The 26,049-nt window shown below is 43.9% G+C and overlaps 1 protein-coding gene across 1 annotated transcript in view; it reads right to left on the reverse strand.

Moving 5' to 3' along the window:
- Positions 1-26,049, reverse strand: part of MAJIN (membrane anchored junction protein) — a gene marked incomplete at both ends in the record, with an annotated part of 55,962 nt that overhangs the window by 17,478 nt on the left and 12,435 nt on the right. Inside the window, 4 exons of the mRNA XM_082269574.1 lie at positions 261-298; positions 22,434-22,547; positions 25,034-25,109; positions 25,792-25,837. Coding sequence (XP_082125700.1) covers positions 261-298; positions 22,434-22,547; positions 25,034-25,109; positions 25,792-25,837 — 274 coding nt within the window. The remainder of the gene's footprint in view (positions 1-260; positions 299-22,433; positions 22,548-25,033; positions 25,110-25,791; positions 25,838-26,049) is intronic.

Consider the following 26,049-nt stretch of genomic DNA (forward strand, 5'->3'; position numbering starts at 1 on the left):
AGTGGTCATCTTGGAGGTATGTTTGGGGTCGTTATCATGTTAAAATACTGCCTTGCGGCCCAGTCTCTGAAGGGAGGGGATCATGCTCTACTTCAGTATGTCACAGTAAATGTTGGCATTCATGGTTCCCTCAATGAACTGTAGCTTCCCAGTGGCGGCAGCACTCATGCAGCCCCAGACCATGACACTCCCACCAGCATTGGGAAATTGTTTTATTGTGTTTGTTTAATATCACATTATTATTTCACATGTGTACTTACTTCACATTTTTGTTCTTTAATCTGTCCAGGACAATGTTCTACAAAACAAGTAAAATGTGTAAACATATTTGGCAAGTTACTGCATTAATGAATATTAATTGCATTAATGTGGCAGTGTAAGTTTTTCTGATCAAATCTGCCTTTAGGCTAAGTTAAGACCTATGGGTGTGGGGATTGATCTGTTTTTAAACTTGCATTTTTGATGCGTTTTGCGGGGGGGAGGGCTGGCTAACAGGAAAGTATAACAGTTTGATGCAACTTTACACTCTCTGACAGTCAAGTCGCATTAAAATCATGCAGGAACAGAAGAGTTAATCATTAGGGTTAGTGTTAGCGGTAATTGTTAGGGTTAGCCTTCTAACCCTAACAGTTACCGCTAACCCTAATGATTACCGCTAACCCTAACCCTAATGTGAGTTTGGACATAAAAAAGGTGTCTGTACTACTTTGATGTGACTTGAGTGCCAGAGAATGTAAAGTCGCATTAAAGTTGCATCAAAGTCACACTCCTCTAACAGAACAGAAGTGTATTATACGAAAAATGCAATCTGCTGCAGAAAAAAAAAGTCCCTGACCCTTTCCAATAAACGCACCAGCTTAAAAGACACAAAGATGTTTACTAGATTAATAGTAGATCATGTTAAATGGACTGTAGAGCGTTTCTGCAAATCACATAGGTGTGAAAGCAAAGGTTACCAATGTAAAGGAAATAGACTGCATAAAATACTTCAGCTGTCTATGACATCCAGACAATCAATATTAACATAAAATAGACAAGAATTTGTGCAATGTAAACAGACACAAAAGAATTGCAGAAAACTGGTCCCTAAACAAAAATTTTATTCTATTTGTCCTCCTTTCTATTTTGCCCTCAGATGCAGCATGCACCACTCACCACTATCCCAGCTTCTGTGCAATTTTCAGACCTTGTGGAAATGGATGCAGCCATGGTACTGTGCAGCTTAGGCAGCTCCCCATGAGGCAGACGGACACTGACACCTTTTTTGCTAAATGTTCAGCTTCACTTTAATAAGGAGGATAGAACATGAGAACAAACTGGGATAAGGCTGAATTCACACCTGGTACTATGACAGGCGTTTTACGTCTGTCACCACAAGGACACACAGAAATCAATTTTTTTCTGTGTGTCCCATTTATGCTGCAAAGCAGCAGAGCAGCAGAGAGTTGAGCTGCAGCAATAAAATGCAGACATGCTCCATTTTATTGCAGTGCGCTGTACAGCAGCACATCACATTGTGGTACAATGACATGCATGAAGAGTAAAGTTTTTGTAATGTTTGTGAAAAAAGAAACAATAACAAAAGAGCGATGTGATGCGCTGAATCGAACACCACACTAACCCCTTTGCAGTTGGAATGGACAGCTGCCAGAAAGGTAAAGCACTCCTGCAGCTGTCCATTTTAGTGTGAATTCACCCTAAAACAGTTAAAAAGTAACTCCACTTTTGTTGAGAAAAAAAAAAAACAATTCCCACTGGGTAATGTACATTGCAAGAATTTTAACAAACTTTGTTGCAGGGTCTTACCTGTTTTGGTTCTAAAGAAAAAACTGCTTGTTTGACCATGTTCTTTGGATGCTGAATCTGAGGGTCGTGTTCATTTTAATCAACTGGTACACTTGCATTGCTTTGATGAGAAATATTGCAGTGTCTGCATCCCTCCCTCTTAGGAAGTATCTTACCAAAAATGAAATTTCTGTTGCAGAGGATGCCTAAAATCTGACTTGTACCTTAGAGTGGACCTCTGGGAAAATCAGCAAGCCAATCACACAAGCAGAAAATTACATTTCTGAGGGTGTTCTGTACACCAGTGTTTCTCAACCTTTTTTCAGTTAAGGCACCCTTTAAAATTATAGACAATCTCAAGGCACCTCTGAGACGGCTGAGACAGTTGTGGACATCGCTGGATCAAGGCGGGGCTCAGGTTAGCATCATGGAGGGCTGAGGGGGGCTGCTTTACACAGAAGGTTTTTTTATCTTAATGCATAGAATGCATTAGGATGAAAAGCCTTCTGACTCTTCAACCCCTTTAAGGACTCGTCCCCTACTCCTCTTGAAGAATTAGCACTTTTGAGTGGGTACCTGATTTTGACAAGTACCTGCTACCACTGGGCACCCGGCTGTGAAGCCGCAAGCTGTCACAGTCAGGTGCCTATAGTTAAGGTTCTGGCACCAAGGAGAGAAGACAGTCAGTGAAACCAGCTAGGGTGAGCGCACTGCTGGAATCTAGGACAGGTGAGTGGCTATTTTTTTTTTAAAGTCAGTAGCTACAGTTTTTGCAGCTGCTGACTTTTATTTTTTTCACAGAAGACTGGAGCTCCTCTTTAAAGAGCGGGTGCCTGCCCGCGTCCTTACCAACCAAGATATAGCCTTAACAACGGATGACTTATCAGCTGCCAGTGGAGTTCCCCCGACAGCTGAATGTAAATGAAAAAATTGACAAAACAAAAAAATTGAGAAAAAAAAAAAAACTGCTTGCCCACCCCCAAATCTATACCATGCCCTTTGGGTCTAATATGGATTTTAAGTGGAACCCATGCCAAAAGTAAAAAAAAAGAAATGGTGTGGGTTCCCCCCAAAATCAATACCAGGCTCTTATTTGAGCGTGCAGCCTGGAGGCAGACCAGGAAGGAGTTGGGGGGGGGGGAGCATGCGCCCCCCTCCCCTCCTAAACCATACCAGGCCACATGCCCTTTACAAAGCACCTTGCCTCCATGTTGATGAGGACAAGGGCCTCCTCCCCACAACCCTGGCCCAATGGTTGTGGGGGTGTGGGGGGTGACATATCGGAATCTGGAAACCCCCTTTAACAAGGGGGCCCCAAGATCCTGCCCCTCCCCCATGTGAATTCACCAACAAATTGTCAAAAAGTAAATAAAAATGCACACACAGTTTTGGACAAGGCCTTTAGTATAAAGAAAAAAAAAAACAAAAAAAAAACCCCACAAAGTCCCCCGGTGTAGATGCATCATCAATCACAATGAACTACGGCTGCCAACCCCCCCCCCCCCCCAAAAAAAAAAGGGTCCGTGCCCGATGAAGGCTCCGGCCATCTGACAGATCCAATGATAAAATATTGAGTGTCACCACAGAGTGGCACTGTGGACACTATTATGTAGTTCTGTGCCTCATTCTAGTGTTATGTAATTACAAGAAAGCAGGGAGAAATGGACTTTGGTGGCTCGACATAATCACACAAATAAGTGAAGTTGTTTAAAATATGCATTTTATTATATTCTCATTAAAAGCATAACAGTCACAAGACAATCAATAGCAGTAGCACATATTGGTTTCAAGAACTATCTCATCATCCCACCACTTAGATGGACTATCCACCTCATTGTTGGATAAACACACCCACAATTTACATCATAACATGGGACCTGTATTGGTAGATTCTTGTGTAGAGATTTACACGGGTAGCAAACAGTGGGGTAGTGTGTCCAGTGGTAGGGGTACAGCTTGGCTCTACATGTTTTGCGCCAACGGTGCTTCTTCCGGAGCTTATTACCATAAAAAATGAGAGTTATACATAGAAAAAGGTAACATGTAATCAATACACACGTATCATATATATATATATATATATATATATATATATATATATATATATATATATATATATATATATATATATATATATTATATTATATATATATATATATATATATATATATATATATATATATATATTATATGAGAAGATTCACAATTTTTTATGCCTTCAGGCCTAGTATTACTGGATGCCTTATGCTGCCAGTACCTTGCTATACTCTCTTCAGATGCTTTGTTGAATTTTAATAATACTTTTGTAAGTATTATTAGGCCTGAAGGCAAAAAAAATTGTGAATCTTCTCTTATATATATATATATATATATATATATATATGATACATGTGTATTGATTACATGTTACCTTTTTCTATTTAAGGATGCTGACAGGCCGCTTGCTGAGAAAAAAAAACCCACTGGAATCAGGTACTTAGCTGCAGTTAACCTTCCTAGCGGTATTCCAGAGTGTGGCTCGGGGGTTGAATTTCAGTGCCAAAAGCGGTAACCCCGAGCCACACTCAGGGTACTGCTAGGAAGATCGCTGGATCCTGGAAGAGAGGGTACTCACATTGTCCCCGGGATCCAGCGATGTATCCCGGCGGTGTGCGGCGGCGGATCTTCCTCCCGATGCTCTGTGCCATTGTTTCCGTCTCCTGCGACGTGACGCTCGCAGGGGGGAGGAACCGGCGGCAAATTCAAATAGTAAAACACACAAACACACTGATACATTAGAAAATAAAATAAATTCACATTAGTTTGCCCCCCAGTGCCCTTTCCTGCAGTTTTACTGTACTTTTTATGTATATATATGTATATATACGTATATATATATATATATATATATTGTAAGGGATTAGCTCGGTGGTAGGCGTATGGGTGACCCCTTTGGGGGTGCGTTTTCACAGAGAGATAGCCGAGCAGAGGTTGAAAACAAGACTGATTTATTCATGCAATTTACTTCACACAATTGCAAGCGTCAAAACAGCCAAAATAAAATAAAAGACAAAATAAATCCTTGCCTCTGTGGGCGGCTACCTTCTCACGCTGGAACCTACCTAAGAAGTCTTCCCAACCTACTGTTGGGCCGACACTGCTGATCCTACAGCAGACACTCAAATGTCCATTTGTTTGCTTTTCACACAGCACAAACATTGTCCATTGAACATGTCCCTTTGTTTTCTTTCACACAGCACATGTTCATTTATAACAGGATCTTTTACTCTTCAGATTCTTCACATTGAACACAGTTCATTTAACAGGTCCCTTTACTCTTCACACTCTTCACATGGAACACTTTGTCTTCTCACCTTTGAGACGTCTTCACTCGTGGTTACCCTCCTTAGCTTCACATCGCTGTAGGGGGTCTTCTCCCATGCTCACCAGCTTGTCGGGAGGCACACATCCGACTGTCCCCCTCTCCCAGCCCACACGGCGACAGGAGGCAGCAGTCCTTCTCCCATGCCCACACGGCGTCGGGAGGTACACGTATGTCTGCCTTCCTCTCCCAGCCCACACGGCGACAGGAGGCAGCACTCAATAGATTTTCTCTGGACAAATTATAGAGGCCTTGATCTCCTCATTCTGAACAGCTGAATGGTTTTCAACTTCCTGCTGGCTCTTTTTGCAGCCAACACCCTATAGTATCAGTGAACTTTTCAAAGCAGGTGGGAATGTGTCTCCTCTCAGTGACTACATTCCCAGATTTACCTGACTTCCTGTCACATACCCCCCCCTCTTGTTTCAACCCTAGGGTTGGGACACATATTTCCAGGCACGCATGTGTCAGGCACTGCTGACTCACTGATAAGCCTCCTATTATCCTCAAGCTTCCGGATGAAACTGTTTCTGTCATCTTCAGTGACAGATTTCTCATAAATGCCACACAGTTTGTCTCTCATCTCATATACACATTCTTCAACTGCATTTTTGGCATAATTTTGCTCCTTCTCGTTTCTGTCATCTTCATTGACAGCTTTCTCATAAATGTCAGACAGCTTGTCCCTCATAACCGTCTGTCCAATCCACCATGGAGGACCGTGATCCATAGGCAACTCAATTGGGCTAGTCTTAATGTCTTCAACATTCTTAAGACGCCTCTCTCTGCAATCCATAAATGTTTTCCACAAAACTTTGAGAACCTTTGCTTCACTAAGCTTTGTTCCAAGTAGGGACTCTTGACATCCCTCTGTGACTTGAGTTGCCTCTCCATACAGCTGTACACAATCATTGACTTTTTGTTGTAAAAGGGAATGATCTTCCTTCTTGAGCTTTGCTTGCTCTAAGATGCTGTGCAGAGGATTTTCCAATTGAGACAACAGGCTGTCACACATTTCTTCAAAGTGACCCCAGTTCCATTTTGGAAACACTCCCTGAAAGGCACTTATTCATTTGCTTCACGTTTTCACCAACAGCCTTAGTTTTCTCCACTAGGTTTTCAGCCTGAACTGAGAAATCACCACATTTCTTACTCAGCTCCTTTGTTTGCTGAAGTTCTAATGATACATTTTCCAATGCTTGAAGTTTTTGAAGGAACGGTTTATTCCAAAGGGGTGATTCAAGCCACATGTCGTCACATTTCTGAGGCTCACTCAGGACAGACCCCAAAACACTGATCCTTTTAAAAACTGCATCAGGCACACTATCCCCTCTTTGGGACAGATTCTCTGTTGCCTGGAATTCCTCTTCCAGTTCCTGCAACGGAATCTTCATCTCTTCTACTTGCTGTTCTAAGGCTCGCTTAGACTTTTCTAGCTCCTGAACGCTTTTCACAACATCATCCTTGGAGCTGACCAAATCTTCCATTTCTGTACACAGCTGTTGGTTAACTCTTTCTAGTTCAACCTTACACTCTAGAGCTTCCTCCAAAGAGCGAGCCAAGAACAGGGCTTTGCTCTCGTTATCACGCACCTCCGTTTCTGCACGTGCGCGTTCTTCTGCATATTTTGCAGACACAGTCTTCTCTTCACCAAGCATCTGATCAAACTTCTTTTTCACATCTTCAACACACTGTAAAGAACCAACGCTTTCTTCCATGCGTTTTTTCATATCCGCTATCTGAGCTTGCAATGTTGCGACTTGCTCTGATAGGTTTTTCTTTGCTTCCGCCTCCTCTTTTAATTGTTCCAGGAAGCCATTTTTCTCATCTTCCATTTGTTTGAGCTTTGTGCTAAAACTCAGCCTTTGACACCTCTCTTCCTGTAAGAGTTCCTGCGTGTCTTGCAGCTGCGATTCCAAGATAGAAAAATCTTCCGCAATTTCTCTAGATTTGCTGTCTGCTTGAGAAAGCTGATTTGTAACATTGTCCAACTCAACCTGCAGTCGGTTTGCCTTCTCTGACAGCTTAGCACACAATCGGTCACCTTCTGACACCTTGACTTGCGATTCCAGAAGCTGTGCCTCTACTTTTTCCCTCTTATGTTCACAATCTCCTTTTCCCTGCATAAGAGCCTTCACCTCATTGGCTAGCATCTGGGAATAAGAATGTAATTCTGCCACACAGGCTTCTTTCTCCTTTAACTGCTGCTGGACACGTTGGGCTTCCCCTTTCCAACTTTCACAGTCCGCACGCCATTCATCTACCACATTGCTTAAAGTAGTGAGCTCATACACAGTACTCAGTAATTTAGCCTCTCTTTCACTTTTCTCTTTGTCGCTGAGAGACAATGTCGCTTTCAGAGCAACATTCTGTTCCTGCGACTCCTGCAGGTCTATTTTTGTAGCTCCCAAAGACTGAAGACTTTTTTCCAGCTGATTACGCAACTCCAACATATCAGCCATACTTTGCTTCTGCAAAGTCTGAATTTCACTTTCCTTTTCCATGAGGATGGTATCTTTCTCCATTATAGTCTCTCTGCGTTTTTGCAACTCGACCAAAAGAAGAGCAGTGGATTCTTCCCACTGTAACACATGAGACTTGAGTAGTTCATTCATTTCCTGCAAGTTTCTATGCTCCATTTTAAGCAATTCCAAGGCTTGTTCCTTTTCTTCCATTTTCCGTTGCAAGGCATCCAACTCAGCCCTGCACACATACTCGGTTTCCTCCAAACCGATGGCCTCCATTGGCTGCTGGTGTCTCTGTTTCCAGCCTGCCATGCTCTCTTGATGAGCCTTTTGTTGAGCTGCAAAGCTCCGTTGTTTCAGCATCTCCCCCATTTTGGGTTTACTTTTCATCTGAGCACACTGCGTCTCCATAGCAGTTTCATCAGTGTTGCTAGGGACAACAACCTTCCTCTTTAGTAGACTCTCTTTAGGCATGGATGGGGCTGGTTCAGACGGTAACATCCCCTCCATCCATAGAATCCGGTCTCTCATTTCATCTATCTTTGCATTTTTCAGGCGTTTGGATCGCCCCATCTTCAATAACTCCACAAACAAATTTTTCACAGTCCAGCAAACAAAATTTGAGACCACTGTCTCTTCAACACATGTAGTTTTTCTCTCTCTTGCGGGATCTCTTTTCCTGCGCACACAGTTTGTGCAGTCACTTGCACCAGACACAACAAAGTTCATCAAATAATTTTGAGACCGCTGTCTCTTTAAAACACTTTTTTTTTTTTTTTTTGTCAGGATCTTCTCTCCTGCACACATAGATTGTGCAATCTCATGCACCAGATAAAGTTCATCAAACATTTGCACTTCCTTGCAGGGATCTTCGCTTCTGCCCACTGCATACCTCCACCATATGTAAGGGATTAGCTCGGTGGTAGGCGTATGGGTGACCCCTTTGGGGGTGCGTTTTCACAGAGAGATAGCCGAGCAGAGGTTGAAAACAAGACTGATTTATTCATGCAATTTACTTCACACAATTGCAAGCGTCAAAACAGCCAAAATAAAATAAAAGACAAAATAAATCCTTGCCTCTGTGGGCGGCTACCTTCTCACGCTGGAACCTACCTAAGAAGTCTTCCCAACCTACTGTTGGGCCGACACTGCTGATCCTACAGCAGACACTCAAATGTCCATTTGTTTGCTTTTCACACAGCACAAACATTGTCCATTGAACATGTCCCTTTGTTTTCTTTCACACAGCACATGTTCATTTATAACAGGATCCTTTACTCTTCAGATTCTTCACATTGAACACTTTGTCTTCTCACCTTTGAGACGTCTTCACTCGTGGTTACCCTCCTTAGCTTCACATCGCTGTAGGGGGTCTTCTCCCATGCTCACCAGCTTGTCGGGAGGCACACATCCGACTGTCCCCCTCTCCCAGCCCACACGGCGACAGGAGGCAGCAGTCCTTCTCCCATGCCCACACGGCGTCGGGAGGTACACGTATGTCTGCCTTCCTCTCCCAGCCCACACGGCGACAGGAGGCAGCACTCAATAGATTTTCTCTGGACAAATTATAGAGGCCTTGATCTCCTCATTCTGAACAGCTGAATGGTTTTCAACTTCCTGCTGGCTCTTTTTGCAGCCAACACCCTATAGTATCAGTGAACTTTTCAAAGCAGGTGGGAATGTGTCTCCTCTCAGTGACTACATTCCCAGATTTACCTGACTTCCTGTCACAATATATATATACACACACACGTATATCTATATATACTGTATATATATATATAATATATATATATATATATGTATACACAAACACACACATACATACATACATATATATATATACAGGGCTCAAAATTTAAAGTCCTGAGCTACTAGCCAGGCCTTAAGGGTTACTCGCCACCTAAACACGCCCTCATAAAATTACACTGTTAAATGTTTTTGCATTAATGCAGAAGTTACAAAAATAAATATTAATAACAAAGTTTCCAGTGCCCATCAGTGCAGCCTAATCAGTGCCCATCAAGGGTTTGGAACCCCCAAATCACCCTCCTAGTACCCCCCCCCCAAATTTCACCTCCTAGAACAAATCCTACCTACTGGCACAACCCCCCCCCCCCCAAATACCCCTTTTTAACAGCCCCAAGACTTCCTGTTCTGGCACAAATCCATCCCCCCACCCCATTCCAATAATCTCTATAAGGACAATCCCCACTCCTGGCACAAATCTCACCCCCCCCCCCCAGCACGAATCACTCCTCCTAGCACGCTCCCCCCCCAATTCCCCTGCTAGAAGAAATCTTATATTGTCACCTCTCAAATTCCCCATCCCAGCACAACCCCCCCCCCCCCCATATCGATCCCACTTAGAAGTAATCATCTTCTCCCCACCCCTCCTAGTACAAATACTTTGTGGGGGATTGTCCCGGGGGGGGGGGGGTTGGAATAAGAGAATTTGTAGCATGAGGGGTGGGGAGAAGATGATTACTTCTAGGTGGGATCAATATGGGAGGGGGGTTGTGCTAAGAGGGGGGGGACTGTGCTGAGATGGGGGGGTTGTGCTAGGAGGGGTGGGGACTGTGCTGAGATGGGGGGATTGTGCTGAGATGGGGGGTTGTGCTAGGAGGGGGGGGCTGTGCTGAGATGGGGGGGGTTGTGCTGAGATGGGGGGGTTGTGCTAGGAGGGGGAGGGACTGTGCTGAGATGGGGGGTTGTGCTAGGAGGGGGGGATTGTGCTGAGATGGGGGGTTGTGCTAGGAGGGGGAGGGACTGTGCTGAGATGGGGGGGGTTGTGCTAGGAGGGGGGGATTGTGCTGAGATGGGGGGGTTGTGCTAGGAAGGGGGGATTGTGCTGAGATGGGGGGTTGTGCTAGGAGGGAGGGGGGATTGTGCTGAGATGGGAATTTGGGAGTTGACAGGATAAGATTTGTACCCCAGTGTAGTTCTCCCTTTCCTCCAGCATGCAGACCTCAGATACAGCGCGGCACATCACTCTGTGATCCTCCTCTTCATATGTCAGAGTGGAGGAGGAGCGGAGGAGAAGCCTATTCCTATTGCTTTGCACGGACAGCTGGCGGAAGAGATGCGGCTGCAGAAGCAGAAGGGGAAGAAGATTGCGGCTCAGGAATGACACTGGATGTCAGATGGGACTATACAGAGTTTGTTACCCGCCCCCTTTCCACATTGCTTACTTTGACTCGGAGGAGAGGGGATAACAAACTCTGTATAGTCCGGATCTGACATTCAGTGTCCTTCCTGAGCCGCAATCTTCTTCCCCTTCTGCAGCCGCATCTCTCCCGCCAGCTGTCCGTGCAAAGCTTTAGAAATTGTCTTCTCCTCCGCTCCTCCTCCACTCTGACTCTTTAAGGGGAGAAGTACCGATCTGATGTCTGCTATACTGACAGCAGTGTGCAGCCCGGTGAGAAGACAGAGAGAGCACATCCCGCTCTCTCCTGTAACAGAAACACTCCTGGCAGCGCCCTCTCCACCTCCCATGACACAGACGCCCAGGGCAGCCATCCATCCATCCATCCCACCCTCCCTTGTACCGGCTCTGGGTGAGATGATCGGCTTACCCCCTCCATCAGTCCTGCTGGCCGGATAATGTCGGAGCGGTGGATCATCCCGCTCAGCTTTAATTGTAATTGCCGGGCGCTCGCCGGCATATACAGTCCCGCCTCCTAGCCCGGCTTCTTTGATAGACGTCACACGTCCTGGTTGGCCAGGTGTTCTGTCTATCAAAGAAGCCGGGCTAAGAGACGGGACTGTGTATGCCGGCGAGCGCCCGCCAATTACAATTAAAGCTGTTACAGGGGATGATCCGCCGCTGACATTATCCAATCCTTCGGCCAGGTTTCCTCTCCTCTCTTCCCCTGACAGTAGCTCGCCCTACATAATTTTCCACTCGCAAAATGCGAGTAGGCGAGTGGAAAATTTGAGGGCTGTATATATATATATATATATATATATATATATATATATTGTAACAGGAAGTCAGCTAAATCTGGGAATGTAGTCACAGGAAGGAGATACATTTCCAGCTGACTTAGAAAGTCCATTAATTAATTTAGGGTGTTGGCTACAGAGCTAGCCAGCAGGAAGTTGAAAGGCCTTCAGCTGTTCAGAATGAGGAGATCAAGGCCTCTATAATTTGTCCAGAGAAAATCTATTGAGTGCTGCCTCCTGTCGCCGTGTAGGCTGGGAGAGGAGGACAGACATACGTGTACCTCCCGAAGCTGGTGGGCATGGGAGAAGGACTGCTGCCGCCTGTCGCCGTGTAGGCTGGGAGAGGGGGACAGTCGGATGTGTGCCTCCCGACAAGCTGGTGAGCATGGGAGAAGACCCCCTAAAGCGATGTGAAGCTAAGGAGGGTAACCAAGAGTGAAGACGTCTCAAAGGTGAGAAGACGAAGTGTTTCTGTGTGAAAGAAAACAAAGGGACATGTTCAATGGACAATGTTTGTGCTGTGTGAAAAGCAAACAAATGGACATTTGAGTGTCTGCTGTAGGATCAGCAGTGTCGGCCCAACAGTAGGTTGGAAAGACTTCTTAGGTAGGTTCCAGTTGTGAGAAGGTAGCCGCCCACAGAGGCAAGGATTTATTTTGTTTTATTTTATTTTGGATGTTTTGCTGCATGCACTTGTATGAAAAATAAACCTGTTGTTTGCAAGCACTTTTGGGCTATCTCTCTGTGAAAACGCACCCCCAAAGGGGTCATCCACGCCTACCACCGAGCTAATCCCTTACATATGGTGGAGGTATGCAGTGGGCATAAGCAGAGATCCCTGCAAGGAAGTGCAAATGTTTGATGAACTTTATCTGGTGCATGAGATTGCACAATCTATGTGTGCAGGAGAGAAGATCCTGACAGAAAAAAAAAAAAAAAAAAGTGTTTTAAAGAGACAGCGGTCTCAAAATTATTTGATGAACTTTGTTGTGTCTGGTGCAAGTGACTGCACAAACTGTGTGTGCAGGAAAAGAGATCTTGCAAGAGAGAGAAAAACTACATGTGTTAAAGAGACAGTGGTCTGAAAATTTTTTGCTGGACTGTGAAAAATTTGTGGAGTTATTGAAGATGGGGCGATCCAAACGCCTGAAAAATGCAAAGATAGATGAAATGAGAGACCGGATTCTATGGATGGAGGGGATGTTGCCGTCTGAACCAGCCCCATCCATGCCTGAACGGAATCGGCTAAAGAGAAAAGTTGTTGTTCCTAGCAACACTGGGGCAAATGAAACTGCTTTGGAGACGCAGGGTTCTCAGATGAAAAGTAAACCCAAAATGGGGGAGATGCTGAAACAACGGAGCTTTGCAGCTCAACAAAAGGATCACCAAGAGAGCATGGCAGGCTGGAAACAGAGACGCCAGCAGCCAATGGAGGCCATCGGTTTGGAGGAAACCGAGTATGTGTGCAGGGCTGAGTTGGATGCCTTGCAACGGAAAATGGAAGAAAAGGAACAAGCCTTGGAATTGCTTAAAATGGAGCATAGAAACTTGCAGGAAATGAATGAACTACTCAAGTCTCATGTGTTACAGTGGGAAGAATCCACTGCTCTTCTTTTGGTCGAGTTGCAAAAACGCAGAGAGACTATAATGGAGAAAGATACCATCCTCATGGAAAAGGAAAGTGAAATTCAGACTTTGCAGAAGCAAAGTATGGCTGATATGTTGGAGTTGCGTAATCAGCTGGAAAAAAGTCTTCAGTCTTTGGGAGCTACAAAAATAGACCTGCAGGAGTCGCAGGAACAGAATGTCGCTCTGAAAACGACATTGTCTCTCAGCGACAACGAGAAAAGTGAAAGAGAGGCTAAATTACTGAGTACTGTGTATGAGCTCACTACTTTGAGCAATGTGGTAAATGAATGGCGTGCGGACTGTGAAAGTTGGAAAGGGGAAGCCCAACGTGTCCAGCAGCAGTTAAAGGAGAAAGAAGCCTGTGTGGCAGAATTACATTCTTATTCCCAGATGCTAGCCAATGAGGTGAAGGCTCTTATGCAGGGAAAAGGAGATTGTGAACATAAGAGGGAAAAAGTAGAGGCACAGCTTCTGGAATCGCAAGTCAAGGTGTCAGAAGGTGACCGATTGTGTGCTAAGCTGTCAGAGAAGGCAAACCGACTGCAGGTTGAGTTGGACAATGTTACAAATCAGCTTTCTCAAGCAGACAGCAAATCTAGAGAAATTGCGGAAGATTTTTCTATCTTGGAATCGCAGCTGCAAGACACGCAGGAACTCTTACAGGAAGAGAGGTGTCAAAGGCTGAGTTTTAGCACAAAGCTCAAACAAATGGAAGATGAGAAAAATGGCTTCCTGGAACAATTAAAAGAGGAGGCGGAAGCAAAGAAAAACCTATCAGAGCAAGTCGCAACATTGCAAGCTCAGATAGCGGATATGAAAAAACGCATGGAAGAAAGCGTTGGTTCATTACAGTGTGTTGAAGATGTGAAAAAGAAGTTTGATCAGATGCTTGGTGAAGAGAAGACTGTGTCTGCAAAATATGCAGAAGAACGCGACCGTGCAAAAACGGAGGCGCGTGATAACGAGAGCAAAGCCCTGTTCTTGGCTCGCTCTTTGGAGGAAGTTCTAGAGTGTAAGGCTGAACTAGAAAGTGTTAACAAACAGCTGCGTACAGAAATGGAAGAATTGGTCAGCTCCAAGGATGATGTTGTGAAAAGCGTTCAGGAGCTAGAAAAGTCTAAACGAGCCTTAGAACAGCAAGTAGAAGAGATGAAGATTCCGTTGCAGGAACTGGAAGAGGAATTCCAGGCAACAGAGGATCTGTCCCAAAGAGGGGATAGTGTGCCTGATGCAGTTTTTAAAAGGATCAGTGTTTTGGGGTCTGTCCTGAGTGAGCCTCAGAAATGTGATGACACGTGGCTTGAATCACCCCTTTGGAATAAACCGTTCCTTCAAAAACTTCAAGCATTGGAAAATGTATCATTAGAACTTCAGCAAATAAAGGAGTTGTGTAAGAAATGTGATGATTTCTCAGTTCAGGCTGAAAACCTAGTGGAGAAAACTAAAGCGGAGAAAACTAAAGCAAGTGATATAAATCTGGGAGGAAAAAGCAAACGCCACCTAGTGGAGAAAACTAAGGCTGTTGGTGAAAACGTGAAGCAAATGAATTTCAAGTGCCTTTCAGAGAATATTTCTAAAATGAAACTGGTAAAAGACGGGTGGCAGAAGTTTGATCGTGATCTTGAGATGCATTCCATGTGGAATTCAGATAGAGAAAAAGAACTAGGTGACCTTGAGCGGTCAAATAGTTCAGCAGAAAGTGCATTGAAGAAACCTGTAAAAGAATGTGTTGCAGTTCCATGCTTCTTCACTGATGCAGAGAGGAGGTCTATAATGGATACCACCCAGATCGCTGGGTTCAACTGTGTTGTTGCCTTTGACCCCTATGTTGGTGGAAGGAAAGTTGATGATGTTCTGGTTGGCTTCTTCTGTGAAGAGTTTGGCAAGAAATATAAACTGAATATCAAATCAAATAGTAGGCCTTTACTGCGACTCGCTCAGGAGGGCGAAAAGTTTAAGAAGTTGATGAGTGCAAATGCTTCAGATCTGCCTATGAATATGAAATGTTTGGTGAATGATATTGATATCTCTGGGAAAAGGAACAGGGGTCACTTTGAAGAAATGTGTGACAGCCTGTTGTCTCAATTGGAAAATCCTCTGCACAGCATCTTAGAGCAAGCAAAGCTCAAGAAGGAAGATCATTCCCTTTTACAACAAAAAGTCAATGATTGTGTACAGATGTATGGAGAGGCAACTCAAGTCACAGAGGGATGTCAAGAGTCCCTACTTGGAACAAAGCTTAGTGAAGCAAAGGTTCTCAAAGTTTTGTGGAAAACATTTATGGATTGCAGAGAGAGGCGTCTTAAGAATGTTGAAGACATTAAGACTAGCCCAATTGAGTTGCCTATGGATCACGGTCCTCCATGGTGGATTGGACAGACGGTTATGAGGGACAAGCTGTCTGACATTTATGAGAAAGCTGTCAATGAAGATGACAGAAACGAGAAGGAGCAAAATGATGCCAAAAATGCAGTTGAAGAATGTGTATATGAGATGAGAGACAAACTGTGTGGCATTTATGAGAAATCCGTCAATGAAGATGACAAAACAGTTTCATCCGGAAGCTTGAGGATAATAGGAGGCTTATCAGTGAGTCAGCAGTGCTTGACACATGCGTGCCTGGAAATCTGTGTCCCAACCCTAGGGTTGAAACAAGAGGGGGGGGTATGTAACAGGAAGTCAGCTAAATCTGGGAATGTAGTCACAGGAAGGAGATACATTTCCAGCTGACTTAGAAAGTCCATTAATTAATTTAGGGTGTTGGCTACAGAGCTAGCCAGCAGGAAGTTGAAAGGCCTTCAGCTGTTCAGAATGAGGAGATCAAGGCCTCTATAATTTGTCCAGAGAAAATCTATTGAGTGCTGCCTCCTGTCGCCGTGTAGGCTGGGAGAGGAGGACAGACATACGTGTACCTCCCGAAGCTGGTGGGCATGGGAGAAGGACTGCTGCCGCCTGTCGCCGTGTAGGCTGGGAGAGGGGGACAGTCGGATGTGTGCCTCCCGACAAGCTGGTGAGCATGGGAGAAGACCCCCTAAAGCGATGTGAAGCTAAGGAGGGTAACCAAGAGTGAAGACGTCTCAAAGGTGAGAAGACGAAGTGTTTCTGTGTGAAAGAAAACAAAGGGACATGTTCAATGGACAATGTTTGTGCTGTGTGAAAAGCAAACAAATGGACATTTGAGTGTCTGCTGTAGGATCAGCAGTGTCGGCCCAACAGTAGGTTGGAAAGACTTCTTAGGTAGGTTCCAGTTGTGAGAAGGTAGCCGCCCACAGAGGCAAGGATTTATTTTGTTTTATTTTATTTTGGATGTTTTGCTGCATGCACTTGTATGAAAAATAAACCTGTTGTTTGCAAGCACTTTTGGGCTATCTCTCTGTGAAAACGCACCCCCAAAGGGGTCATCCACGCCTACCACCGAGCTAATCCCTTACAATATATATATATATATATATATATATATTGTGAGGGATTAGCTCGGTGGTAGGCGTATGGGTGACCCCTTTGGGGGGGGGGGGGTCGGCACACAGGGAGATAGCCGAGGAGTGGTTGAAAACAATAGTTTGGTTTATTAGGTCAATTTCTTCAAACAAGTGCATGCAGCAAAACATCAAAATAAAATAAAACAAAATAAATCCTTGCCTCTGTGGGCGGCTACCTTCTCACAGCTGGAACCTGCCTAAGAAGTCTTTCCAACCTACTGTTGGGCCGACACTGCTGATCCTACAGCAGACACTCAAATGTCCATTTGTTTGCTTTTCACACAGCACAAACATTGTCCATTGAACATGTCCCTTTGTTTTCTTTCACACAGCACATGTTCATTTATAACAGGATCCTTTACTCTTCACACTCTTCACATGGAACACTTTGTCTTCTCACCTTTGAGACGTCTTCACTCGTGGTTACCCTCCTTAGCTTCACATCGCTGTAGGGGGTCTTCTCCCATGCTCACCAGCTTGTCGGGAGGCACACATCCGACTGTCCCCCTCTCCCAGCCCACACGGCGACAGGCGGCAGCAGTCCTTCTCCCATGCCCACACGGCGTCGGGAGGTACACGTATGTCTGTCCTCCTCTTCCCAGCTCACACAGCGACAGGAGGCAGCACTCAATAGATTTTCTCTGGACAAATTATAGAGGCCTTGATCTCCTCATTCTGAACAGCTGAATGGTTTTCAACTTCCTGCTGGCTCTTTTTGCAGCCAACACCCTATAGTATCAGTGAACTTTTCAAAGCAGGTGGGAATGTGTCTCCTCTCAGTGACTACATTCCCAGATTTACCTGACTTCCTGTCACATACCCCCCCCCTCTTGTTTCAACCCTAGGGTTGGGACACATATTTCCAGGCACGCATGTGTCAGGCACTGCTGACTCACTGATAAGCCTCCTATTATCCTCAAGCTTCCGGATGAAACTGTTTCTGTCATCTTCACTGACAGATTTCTCATAAATGCCACACAGTTTGTCTCTCATCTCATATACACATTCTTCAACTGCATTTTTGGCATAATTTTGCTCCTTCTCGTTTCTGTCATCTTCATTGACAGCTTTCTCATAAATGTCAGACAGCTTGTCCCTCATAACCGTCTGTCCAATCCACCATGGAGGACCGTGATCCATAGGCAACTCAATTGGGCTAGTCTTAATGTCTTCAACATTCTTAAGACGCCTCTCTCTGCAATCCATAAATGTTTTCCACAAAACTTTGAGAACCTTTGCTTCACTAAGCTTTGTTCCAAGTAGGGACTCTTGACATCCCTCTGTGACTTGAGTTGCCTCTCCATACAGCTGTACACAATCATTGACTTTTTGTTGTAAAAGGGAATGATCTTCCTTCTTGAGCTTTGCTTGCTCTAAGATGCTGTGCAGAGGATTTTCCAATTGAGACAACAGGCTGTCACACATTTCTTCAAAGTGACCCCTGTTCCTTTTCCCAGAGATATCAATATCATTCAAACATTTCATATTCATAGGCAGATCTGAAGCATTTGCACTCATCAACTTCTTAAACTTTTCGCCCTCCTGAGCGAGTCGCAGTAAAGGCCTACTATTTGATTTGATATTCAGTTTATATTTCTTGCCAAACTCTTCACAGAAGTAGCCAACCAGAACATCATCAACTTTCCTTCCACCAACATAGGGGTTAAAGGCAACAACACAGTTGAACCCAGCGATCTGGGTGGTATCCATTATAGACCTCCTCTCTGCATCAGTGAAGAAGCATGGAACTGCAACACATTCTTTTACAGGTTTCTTCAATGCACTTTCTGCTGAACTATTTGACCGCTCAAGGTCACCTAGTTCTTTTTCTCTATCTGAATTCCACATGGAATGCATCTCAAGATCACGATCAAACTTCTGCCACCCGTCTTTCACCAGTTCCATTTTGGAAACACTCCCTGAAAGGCACTTATTCATTTGCTTCACGTTTTCACCAACAGCCTTAGTTTTCTCCACTAGGTTTTCAGCCTGAACTGAGAAATCACCACATTTCTTACTCAGCTCCTTTGTTTGCTGAAGTTCTAATGATACATTTTCCAATGCTTGAAGTTTTTGAAGGAACGGTTTATTCCAAAGGGGTGATTCAAGCCACATGTCGTCACATTTCTGAGGCTCACTCAGGACAGACCCCAAAACACTGATCCTTTTAAAAACTGCATCAGGCACACTATCCCCTCTTTGGGACAGATCCTCTGTTGCCTGGAATTCCTCTTCCAGTTCCTGCAACGGAATCTTCATCTCTTCTACTTGCTGTTCTAAGGCTCGCTTAGACTTTTCTAGCTCCTGAACGCTTTTCACAACATCATCCTTTGAGCTGACCAATTCTTCCATTTCTGTACGCAGCTGTTTAACACTTTCTAGTTCAGCCTTACACTCTAGAGCTTCCTCCAAAGAGCGAGCCAAGAACAGGGCTTTGCTCTCGTTATCACGCACCTCCGTTTCTGCACGTGCGCGTTCTTCTGCATATTTTGCAGACACAGTCTTCTCTTCACCAAGCATCTGATCAAACTTCTTTTTCACATCTTCAACACACTGTAATGAACCAACGCTTTCTTCCATGCGTTTTTTCATATCCGCTATCTGAGCTTGCAATGTTGCGACTTGCTCTGATAGGTTTTTCTTTGCTTCCGCCTCCTCTTTTAATTGTTCCAGGAAGCCATTTTTCTCATCTTCCATTTGTTTGAGCTTTGTGCTAAAATTCAGCCTTTGACACCTCTCTTCCTGTAAGAGTTCCTGCGTGTCTTGCAGCTGCGATTCCAAGATAGAAAAATCTTCCGCAATTTCTCTAGATTTGCTGTCTGCTTGAGAAAGCTGATTTGTAACATTGTCCAACTCAACCTGCAATCGGGTTGCCTTCTCTGACAGCTTAGCACACACTCGGTCACCTTCTGACACCTTGACTTGCGATTCCTGCAGCTGTGCCTCTACTTTTTTTCTCTTGTGTTCAGAATCTCCTTTTCCCTGCATAAGAGCTTTCACCTCACTGGCTAGCATCTGGGAATAAGAATGTAATTCTGCCACACAGGCTTCTTTCTCCTTTAACTGCTGCTGGACACGTTGGGCTTCATCTTTCCAACTTTCACAGTCCGCACGCCATTCATCTACCACATTGCTCAAAGTAGTGAGCTCATACACAGTACTCAGTAATTTAGCCTCTCTTTCACTTTTCTCTTTGTCGCTGAGAGACAATGTCGCTTTCAGAGCGACATTCTGTTCCTGCGACTCCTGCAGGTCTATTTTTGTAACTTCCAAACACTGAAGACTTTTTTCCAGCTGATTACGCAACTCCAACATATCAGCCATACTTTGCTTCTGCAAAGTCTGAATTTCACTTTCCTTTTCCATGAGGATGGTATCTTTCTCCATTATAGTCTCTCTGCGTTTTTGCAACTCGACCAAAAGAAGAGCAGTGGATTCTTCCCACTGTAACACATGAGACTTGAGTAGTTCATTCATTTCCTGCAAGTTTCTATGCTCCATTTTAAGCAATTCCAAGGCTTGTTCCTTTTCTTCCATTTTCCGTTGCAAGGCATCCAACTCAGCCCTGCACACATACTCGGTTTCCTCCAAACCGATGGCCTCCATTGGCTGCTGGCGTCTCTGTTTCCAGCCTGCCATGCTCTCTTGATGAGCCTTTTGTTGAGCTGCAAAGCTCTGCTGAAAATCCGCATTTGCCTGCTGTTGAGCTGCATTTGCTTGCTGTTGAGCTGCATTTGATATAATCAGATGTTTCAACATCTCCTCCATTTTGAGTTTACTTTTCATCTGAGCACACTGCGTCTCCATAGCGGTTTCATCAGTGTTGCTAGGGACAACAACCTTCCTCTTTAGTAGACTCTCTTTAGGCATGGATGGGGCTGGTTCAGACGGCAACATCCCCTCCATCCATAGAATCCGGTCTCTCATTTCATCTATCTTTGCATTCTTCAGGCGTTTTGAACGCCCCATCTTCAATAACTCCACAAACAAAATTTTTCACAGTCCAGCAAAAAATTTTCAGACCACTGTCTCTTTAACACATGTAGTTTTTCTCTCTCTCTTGCAAGATCTCTTTTCCTGCACACACAGTTTGTGCAGTCACTTGCACCAGACACAACAAAGTTCATCAAAAAATTTTGAGACCCCTGTCTCTTTAAAACACTTTTTTTTTTTTTTTTTTTCTGTCAGGATCTTCTCTCCTGCACACATAGATTGTGCAATCTCATGCACCAGACAAAGTTCATCAAACATTTGCACTTCCTTGCAGGGATCTTCGCTTCTGCCCACTGCATACCTCCACCATATGTAAGGGATTAGCTCGGTGGTAGGCGTATGGGTGACCCCTTTGGGGGGGGGGGTCGGCACACAGGGAGATAGCCGAGGAGTGGTTGAAAACAATAGTTTGGTTTATTAGGTCAATTTCTTCAAACAAGTGCATGCAGCAAAACATCAAAATAAAATAAAACAAAATAAATCCTTGCCTCTGTGGGCGGCTACCTTCTCACAGCTGGAACCTGCCTAAGAAGTCTTTCCAACCTACTGTTGGGCCGACACTGCTGATCCTACAGCAGACACTCAAATGTCCATTTGTTTGCTTTTCACACAGCACAAACATTGTCCATTGAACATGTCCCTTTGTTTTCTTTCACACAGCACATGTTCATTTATAACAGGATCCTTTACTCTTCACACTCTTCACATGGAACACTTTGTCTTCTCACCTTTGAGACGTCTTCACTCGTGGTTACCCTCCTTAGCTTCACATCGCTGTAGGGGGTCTTCTCCCATGCTCACCAGCTTGTCGGGAGGCACACATCCGACTGTCCCCCTCTCCCAGCCCACACGGCGACAGGCGGCAGCAGTCCTTCTCCCATGCCCACACGGCGTCGGGAGGTACACGTATGTCTGTCCTCCTCTTCCCAGCTCACACAGCGACAGGAGGCAGCACTCAATAGATTTTCTCTGGACAAATTATAGAGGCCTTGATCTCCTCATTCTGAACAGCTGAATGGTTTTCAACTTCCTGCTGGCTCTTTTTGCAGCCAACACCCTATAGTATCAGTGAACTTTTCAAAGCAGGTGGGAATGTGTCTCCTCTCAGTGACTACATTCCCAGATTTACCTGACTTCCTGTCACAATATATATATACTGTATATATAAACTTTAACTTATTTATAGTTATTTATTATATTATAATTTATGATTTTGTGTTTCAAACTTTATCATACCTGAGATGTTATAAAGAAGAACGCACAGTAAAAAAAAAATCATATGTAAATAGTTGGTTTGGGCTGCTCATTCTTAAGAATTACATGCAAAATAATGGTACCGCTTTCAGCACCTAAAATCAGAAAGAATCATACCGCCAGGGAGGTTAACAGTGTTTAGGAGCTTCTAGGAGCTTTCATTTTTTTCTGCTGGCAAATCGCTCCCAAAAATGCAAAAAAAAATGCATTTTTTATTTATTTTTACTCATAGAAGCTGAAGCTTGAAAAACGCTTTCAGATTACAATAGTGTGCATGGACACATAGGATAACACTTCTTGCTTCTAGGGGCAGAAAAAAAAAAAGCACTCAAAGTAGCTGGTAGGAGCTAAAAAAAAGCTAGTGTACATGGAGCCTGAATGCTTTGTAAATGTTTGCTGAATCTAATATTTAACACTGAAGCCAAAACAATGCCTGGCTGTGTGTATTGTGCCTAACTGCTTAGAATTAGTAAAACAATGTGTAGAAAGTACAATATTCCAGTGATATTTAAGTATACTTACCACTCAGTATAGAATAAGGCTCTATATACACGGTGAAGACATATGGAAATGGACAGAGGGCCTTATGCTTATATTTAAACCTCAGACAACGTGCACTTTCCCATTTGGTCTTATCTAGGAGACATTCAGTTAAGATTAAACAACTTACATGTTTACAGAAAACTATGCTCTAATACAGGTGTATCTCAAAAAATTTGAATATCATCAAAAAGTAAATTTATTTCAGTAATGCAATTCAAAAAGTAAAACTCATAATTTATATAGATGCGTTACACACAGAGTGATATATTTCAAGCATTTCTTTCTTTTAATTTGGATGATTATGGCTTACAGCTAGCGAAAACCCAAAATTCAGTATCTCCGAAAATTAAAATTTTACAGAAGACCAATTTAAAAAAAGGATTTTTAATACAGAAATGTTGGCTTACTGAAAATTAAGTCTATGTACGGTATAGTATGCTCGTTACTAATACTTGGTCGGGGCTCTTTTTGCATGAATTACTGAATCAATGAGGCGTAGCATGGAAGGGTTATCAGCCTGTGGCATTGCTGATGTGTTATGGAAGCCCAGGTTGCTTTGATAGTGACCTTGAGCTCGTCTGCATTGTTGGGTCTGGCGTCTCTCATCTTCCTCTTGACAATACCCCACAAGTTCTCTATGGGGTTTAGGTCAGGTGAGTTTGCTGGCCAATAAAGCTATCACGTTCCAGGTGATGACTGGATTTTCGTGGAGGCCTCTCTTACACCTCCTGCCCAACACTCCTGAAGGTGGCGCCAGAGAGTGTAAGGGCACAGAGAGGCACGAAGGCCGTAGTAGCTGGCTGGTGAAGTCCGCACTTAGATGGATGAAGCTGGGGGTTGCAGTCCTAGGACCAGGATACTGAAGCAGCTTTGGCACCAGAGCAGGGGGTGATAGCAGAGCTGATATGCAGGCAGTGACGAGCAGCAGCCAGGAAACAGAGGACCCAGTCAGCAGACAAAGCAAAGTCCAGGAAGCAGGCCAAGGTCGGTAACAGCTGGGCAGCGCAGTACAGAATCAGAAGGCAAAGACAAGTCCAGTAATCAGGTAATCATACACAGGTAAGCAGGTTCAGTGGATCAGGTCACAGTAATACAGGTACAAGCTGAATACCATTCAGTAACTGCTCATGGTGACAGTTTAAATAGGCAGCTGGGTGCCAAGTATGTACGTGAGCATGCGTATGTGCGAGTGCGCCCACGAATGCGAGCACGTTGAATAGAAATAGTACATCTTTGTTCAGATGTATTAGCATGTGAACAATGCATGAATATTAGCATAAGCTCGCACTGGCTTTCTGGTGCTGAGAATCTGGTTTACCTTACACAAGCACAGTGATACCATGATCATTAAACCAGGTATTAGTACTTTTGGCAATGTGGCCAGGTGCCAAGTCCTGCTGGAAAATGAAATCAGCATCTCCATAAAGCTGGTCAGCAGAGGGAAGCATGAAGTGCTCTGGAATTTCCTGGACCAACATCAGCAGATGACCTAGCTTCCCAAATCATCATCACGGAGAGTGGAAAATTTTGCATTTCATTTGGAAATCAAGGTCCCAAAGTCTGGAGGAAGAGTGGAGAGGCACAGAATCCAAGTTGCATGAGGTCCAGTGGGAAGTTTCCACAGTCAGTGATGATTTGGGGAGCCATGTCATCTGCTGGTCTTGGTCCACTGTGTTTTATCAAACCCAAAGTCAGAGCAGCCCTCTACCAGGAAATTTTAGAGCACTTCATGCTTCCCTCTGCTGACCAACAATGCAGACGAGCTGAAGGCCGCTATCAAAGAGCTTCCATAACATCTCAGCAGTGCCAGAGGCTGATCACCAAAATGCCACACTGCATTAATGCAGTAATTCATGCAAAAAGAGCCCCAATCAAGTATTGGTACAGTGCATACTATACTGTACATGGACATACTTCTCAGTAAACCAACATTTCTGTATTAAAAATCCTTTTTTTTTTTTTTTTTTAATTGTTCTTATGTAATATTCACATTTTCTAAGATATCTAATCTTGGATTTTCACTAGCTGTAAGCCATAATCATCAAAATAAAAGAAAGAAATGCTTGAAATATATCACTCTGTGTGTAACGCATCTATATAAAATATATGAGTTTCACTTTTTGAATTGTATTACTGAAATAAATTAACTTTTTGATGATATTCAAATTTTTTGAGATGCACCTGTATGTAAGTAGCCAGTCAACTAAGTGGCAAAGACCGTGTCTGTGCACAGCAGGGACACCATCTCTATGGTGTTTTCTTATACTGTCCATGTCCAAAGTTCCACAATACAAACACATACCAGTATGTTATGTAGCTTCTATCCAAACAGACCCTGATTTTTTAATAGTGTGTGTGCGTGTGTGTGTGTGTGTGTAATATGAAGGAAAGTTTGCCTGTATGCCAAAATCCAAAATTACCCTGAATTCTATTAGTATGTGAATTGTGGAAGGCAAATTAGACTGTATGTCAAAATTGTCAGGAACTAATCCAAATAGTCTTATGGATCCAGTATAGTTCTGTATAGCATGTGTCCATTACATAAATGTAGGGGTAACAAAGAAGCATTCAAAGGATACAAGGAAAAATCAGGAAATGCCTTGTTGAAAATGGATATAAGTTATCATGGTTGGCAATTATGGCTCTGATGGACTCCTATGGAATAAGATTTTAGGCAGATGGTGTTTAATGACATCAGCATACAGTAAAGCAGGCCATAGATGAGGCAAAAAAACGAATGTTCTGTCAATTGAAAAACAAAAATAGCTCATATGAATGTGCCATCATTTGTTTCATTTTTCGGAAAAAAAATCCAGCATGTTGGATCAGGCCATTTCAATTACGGCACAAAAATCGCATGTCGCAGCTGGCACACTAATGATGCGAAAAGTGAATGATTCAACAATCAACAAGAATTTTTCTTTTGGTTTTCGACTTATCTATAGCCGGACTAAGCCCCCGTTCACACTGGGACGACCTGTCAGGTGACCTGGTCGCCTGACAGGTCGCCGTAGGTCGCCTTCCACAGAGAAGCTGTGGACCCGTTCTAATAGGAGCGACACAAGTCACTCCGACTTAGAAAAAGGGTCCGGAGCTTCTTTGGGGCGACCCGGAGCGACCTGCATTGACTTCAATGTTATGAAGTCCGTGCCGGCCGCTCCGAGGTCACGGTGCAAGCAGCGCGGCGCGACCTGTGAGGTCGCCCCGGGAAGTAGCGTCGCCCCAGTGTGAACGGGGCCTAACACTGCCAGCAAGCAAAAACAAACAAAAACAGATAAGAAAAAAACACTAGATTGGAATAATGCAATACATCACATTCGTCTACTAAAATACTCACTACTAATTCGTGTAGAGCCTGCCTTTTGTTCTCTATATGATGAGAACTAAAAAAAAGAAACAATTTATTTTTTAGAACGTATCTAAACACAACTGATATATACTTTTGGGTGGACAGAAACTTTACTTTAGAGGAGAATCTAAGTACATGCAATTAACATGCAGTCCAGTAGCTGACATCCTGAAAATCTGTAGCTTTGCCTAATTCTTTTCCACCAAAAGTATGTTAGTAATAATGTCTCGGACTTTCATTTTGTTT

Source organism: Pelophylax lessonae, assembly GCF_965119305.1.
Source record: "Pelophylax lessonae genome assembly, chromosome: 10".
Lineage (NCBI taxonomy): Eukaryota > Metazoa > Chordata > Amphibia > Anura > Ranidae > Pelophylax > Pelophylax lessonae.